This window comes from Rhagoletis pomonella, unplaced genomic scaffold, assembly GCF_013731165.1.
Source record: "Rhagoletis pomonella isolate Grant_MI unplaced genomic scaffold, Rhpom_1.0 Rhpom_scaffold_00012, whole genome shotgun sequence".
Lineage (NCBI taxonomy): Eukaryota > Metazoa > Arthropoda > Insecta > Diptera > Tephritidae > Rhagoletis > Rhagoletis pomonella.
Genome location: NW_023458566.1, coordinates 9965274 through 9970431, shown reverse-complemented (window position 1 = coordinate 9970431; position 5158 = coordinate 9965274). Strand labels below are relative to the sequence as shown.

Genomic DNA, 5158 nt, shown 5'->3' with positions numbered 1-5158 from the left:
TGGCTGACCGTTGTCATGGAGGCTATCGAGCCGGTCGTCATCGGAGTTGTGTGGATTACGATTATACTGTATATGCGACATGCGATGCCCAGGAAGTTGACAGCGACCGGACAGGCAGTGGCTGTGTTGGCCTTCTTCGGCATTGGTAAGTAACTAAGTAGTTGGATTAGTGTTTTGGTAAGGAGCGTAAGTGCGGGCAGAGTCGCCAGATGGTTTGGATGGAGGTGTAAGGAAGTGAAACTGGTGGTTTTCCGAAAAGTTATTCTTCGTGTATTGAGAGAAAAATTGTAAGCGTTTTTTTTGGGAATTCTCTTTGCTAAGCCTTTTAACTTTGGCTGACTATAAATTAGTATTTTATCATTTTTGAGAAAAAATCACTCTAAAAACTGAAATTTTTTAAAAACTTTCTAGAAAATTTCTATGTAATGCTGGATTTCCACTAGGCATTAAATGGCAAAAATGAAAAATGGCAAAGTCGGGCATTAAAAAATAATCTTGTCATTACATTAAAAAAAAATTTTCATTAAGTTCATTTCCACTTGGCATTTTTTTAAATGGCATAAATTTTTTGTCATTTCAATGCCTAGTGGAAATTCGGCATAACTAATTTCATTTTATTTACTTTTAATTTTTTTATTCCTAGTGGAGAAAGTTTGTAGTGTAAATTCTACAAAATATTTCGAAGGCACAACTGTTCTAATTAAGATGTTGCATGGGTTAGTGATCAAAACCGGGTTCTACTAAGTGGTAGTAAGCACCTCTAACCATTCAGCTACAGCGGCCGTCTGTAATATTTAATCAACATTATTTTTTATCTAAACACATTTTCCCCTTGTAAGCTTAATATTTAGCTCTCAAGAAAAATCTCGCGAAATATTTTTCATTCTGCCGCTTCAAAAAGTATAGTACTTTACCGTACTTGTGAATTTTCTCGAAGAAATAGATGCATACATGTGTACCAGCATCATTCTTGCGAACAGCAAACTGATTTAACAAATTGTGATAGAAGAAAATTTCGTTTAAATTTCTTGAGCATCCTTCAGTGTATATTTATCTATAGATTTTTTGTTTTTTTTTACGAGCTGGCTACTATGCTTTGTATGGAAGTTTATTTGGCAACTCTATTTCTCAAAATAGTGAAACACTTACATGCGAGCTCCAGGAAGCACAGTTGTACCTCTCACTCAGTAATTTAACGCCAGCTTTAACGACAGACCAGTGGCGGCCAACATTTATCCATCTACTCAATAGCGAAAGCGCAGATCAGCAACCTGAACAATGCATGTACGTTGGCTGCAAGTAAAGAGCCAATATTGATGTAATTTGTTCGCGGTGAAAATAAAGCTTTGAATTGTCGAAGTAAAGCTATCATTGTAAAAGCTCCTGCTCGCGGGTATCGACATGGCCACCGCTGTTTTGGAGGCACCATAGTTGCTTCATCATTGCTATGCATTAAACTATTACTCTAACTGCTGCTTGACATGAGATTTGCAATCTCATGAATGATGATTTGTGAGTAGCCTAGAATTGCATGCTTGCATGCATGCGCATTAGGGTTGTCCATTTTTCATAAGCTTAAAATTGATGTTAGCTCTTTATATACCTCCGATTAGTTACTTATAATAATTTAATTCTAATAAGCATGCATATAAATATTGGAAAATAAACCTTTTCAAACTAACTACTCCTTAGTAGCATACGAATCATTCATGGAGCAGCATTTCTTAGCTACCTTAAATTGTTCAATACTGATGTGCCTGGTTTTTAATGTAGCTTAAAAAATTACCTTGTCTTTTAGAGATTAAGTCTGCTTATTAAACTAAATTTCACAGTTGAATGCCTTTAAATAAGTTGAGAAACTGGCGCCACTAGCGTAAACCATCCCATAATAAGCACCCTTGCATTCATATTTTACAACTCGTTGAAGGTTCCCCTGAGAGTTAGGTTTCCGTAATCAGATCAACCCAGACTTCTAGATATGCAAGGACTGTCACTCCAGCAAGGGTATATAAGAACAAGAGGCACTGCGATCTGAGAGGTATTTTGTATCTGAAAGGAGAGTCTCTAACCCAGTAAACACTCGACTTCCTTAATGAACCCTGAAAGGGCCTTGGTGGAAAAATTCACAAGGAGCTTTAAAATGAAGTAATCTTTGTCCAGCCATGGTTGGGCAGTCACAAAATATGTGTTCGGAAGTTTACTCTACTCTATGCATAGCGGGAATTCAGGCTCTGCGATTCGGTACCTATGCAATCGTAGTTGGTTGTGACCTGTTAGGTTTCCAGAGAGTAGCCTGATTTAATGTTTATTTAATTAAGGAATACCCGAACTGTTAAAAGGGTAGGCGAATAGCATGGCCTGTCTATGGCTCCCCACTGCCCGCCAGTACTTACTGTGCTTAGAGTATAAGAGAGTTCTCGGAGCCGATCAAGTTAGACCACAAAATGGTTCCGATCCTAAAAAGGCGGTTAAGGATCTTTCTCGTGGCTACTCGTGAGCGACCTAATTGCCTTCGAACTCATTGTATGCGCAGTCAAGACATTTGCAAATTCGACGATTTGTGTATTTGATGGTGTCAGAAATCAAGTAATCTGTAACAGCTCATTAGCATGCGCAGATTGGAAAGAACTCGAAAACCGTGCTTGCGTGACATAAAAGAAATATTTTTAGTTGAAAAATCACAATTTTTTTGTTTGTTTGTTCGAAGAATCAAATCACAAATACAATTTTGTTTTTTATTTTGTAGAGAAAGTTTTTCCCAATTTATTCAAATTACCTTTTTTGTGAGTGTTTGTTGTCTTAAAACGATATGAAGGCCCAGACACGAAGGTTTGAGCATTGAAAAATAAAATTATAATTCAAGTAAGGACATCCCTAATGAATGCAGTTGGAATTTATTTTAGTGATAATTTGGCAGGCTTTGGTGATATTTGGGTGAAGCAAAGTAGATTTTATGAGCAAAACTTTATATTTAGTACTGGAACTTGACGCTCTCTGTCCGCATACACTCCGCTAAAACGCCTAACTTTCTACGCTTTGCTATTCATATCTCACATTTCACATTTACATTTCTCTACTCTTCCTTGCAGGCAAGGGCTTGGGCGCCGTCATTGGATTGGCGCGTGACGACAAGGTGCCCCAATCGGAGGCACAGCTCATACATCAATGGTTAGCGATTGCCGCTTGCATTATTGCGCTCGTTTACTTCATCATTTACAATTTGCTTTTGGCGCCACGTTGCGCTGCCAAATCGCAGCACATTGAAGAGTTGATTTCAGGCTCGGCATCGCAAAATTTCAGCAATGGCACTGGCAATGGAGCCGGCAGCACCGGACAGGGTAGCACCAGCGCTGGCGCAGCGCTAAATGGCAACTCGAATTACTCGCCGCTACGTGTGTACCACAATGAGCGAGGGAAATTGGGACAATTTAGATTTTAAATTTAATTAATGCGCTTTGAAATACATATGTACATACGTACATACACGTATGTATGTATGCACGTTTAATGTATTTGTTTAAACAAGTTATTTTAAATAATTTTAACTGAGTGTTTACAAATGTAATTTTTAATTTAAAACATTTTTTGTATTAAATGAGATAAATTTTAAATGTAATAAAAAACTTTTGACTTACTAAAACTCTAAAAAAAAAGAAATTTACAAAAATTTTAAATATAAAATCGGTCGAAAAAAATCAACTGCAGCACCACAGCCACTGTTCGTAATTTTTGGTGTTTGAATTGCAGCGAGTTCTGGCAAAAGTCCCCGGCAAAGGTTTCAGTATCACAAAAATTTATGCAGCAATCAGCCCACCTTGTCATTGAATATTTACAAAAAAAAGAAGAAGAGTAAAAAAACAACAAATTACGACAATCCAGCAACAATCGCTTTCATACGCGTCCGCTATCTTGCGCCATCAAGCTGCTAACAACAACAACAACAAATGTTAATTCTAGTTTTAAGCGTAGATTTTGCTAAGATTATACACTGTAAAGTAAAAATAAATGTTTCTCATCTAATTTTATTGAATTTACAATGAAAAAAAAAGAAAACAAAAACGCATGAAAAATGCAATTAAAAGAAAATTTCATTAACATGCCTGCAAAATATGATAAAATAAAATGTTGAACAAAAAACCGCAATTAATAATCAGTGTAATAATAATTGTGCATTGCTTGAAAAACAAGACCGTTATTAAAATTAAGTAAATTAAAGATGTAATAATTGAATTAACATGCATACATATGTTTTTAAAAATATTTTAATGAACAATTTAATATATTTTTTTATTTTTCTATTTTTTTTTAATGCGCAAAACATACTTTTACTCTTGTACAATGTTGTGCAAAACCTGAAAAAATATTTATGCACAGCATTAGTTAGTTACATATGTATGTACTATGTGTTTAATTTGGCATAAAAAGTTAATAATATCCAGTGATTTATTAAGCTTTGAAATATGAGCGAGTCATAATTACTAAAATCCAAATGTCTAAAATAAAAGTGATGATTTTCTACTAATTACAGCTATAATATTTATTGCGGTATTCGCGCGTAATAAAAATTATAAAAAAAAGGTTTAAATAATAAAAAATTTGAATTGAAATAAATCTCATTATCACTTTTTTACTGTTTGGGAATATGAATTTTTAATTTGTTATTATTTCCTATTTAAATAAAATTTTTATAGGCAAGAGATATTTGTATGTTCATGCCAAGGCATATTGAATAGATAGTGGCAGGAGAGCAGCTGATTTGAATTTTTTTTCAAATTATTTGGTCTCTAAAATACTAAATATTGTAAATACTTTCACAAAATTTCTGAATTGTCAAAATTTTGTTTCATGTGAAACCTTGCTTTTCTTTTATTAAAAAGAAGTGATAGGAAAGCAGCTTTTGGAACGTTCCCCTAACCCAGCAGCACAATTGCCCTGTGCACGAAAATGAAACTTTTTGTTTACAAGCCGACGAACTACCTAGTTAACTCAATTCGGGTACGCAGTGGCGAAAGTCATATTTTGAGGTTAGGTGCATAAATATAATAGAGTTACATGAAATTCTGGGTTTTAGGCGGAATCCGTTTGTGAGCGAAATTTTACGATTTTTGATGGCTCTGAAAATTCGTATTGAAGAATTCGTTACTAGAAATCCGAATTT

The 5158-nt window shown here is 34.9% G+C and overlaps 1 protein-coding gene across 1 annotated transcript; it reads left to right on the top strand.

The window, feature by feature from the left end:
- Window positions 1-6: 6 nt before the first annotated feature.
- Window positions 7-3495, top strand: LOC118747836. Its single transcript, XM_036482011.1, has 2 exons — window positions 7-145; window positions 3090-3495. The coding sequence occupies exons 1-2, from the start codon at window positions 16-18 to the stop codon at window positions 3437-3439; spliced, it is 480 nt and encodes a 159-aa protein (XP_036337904.1). The 5' UTR covers window positions 7-15; the 3' UTR covers window positions 3440-3495.
- The last annotated feature ends 1663 nt before the right edge of the window (window positions 3496-5158 follow it).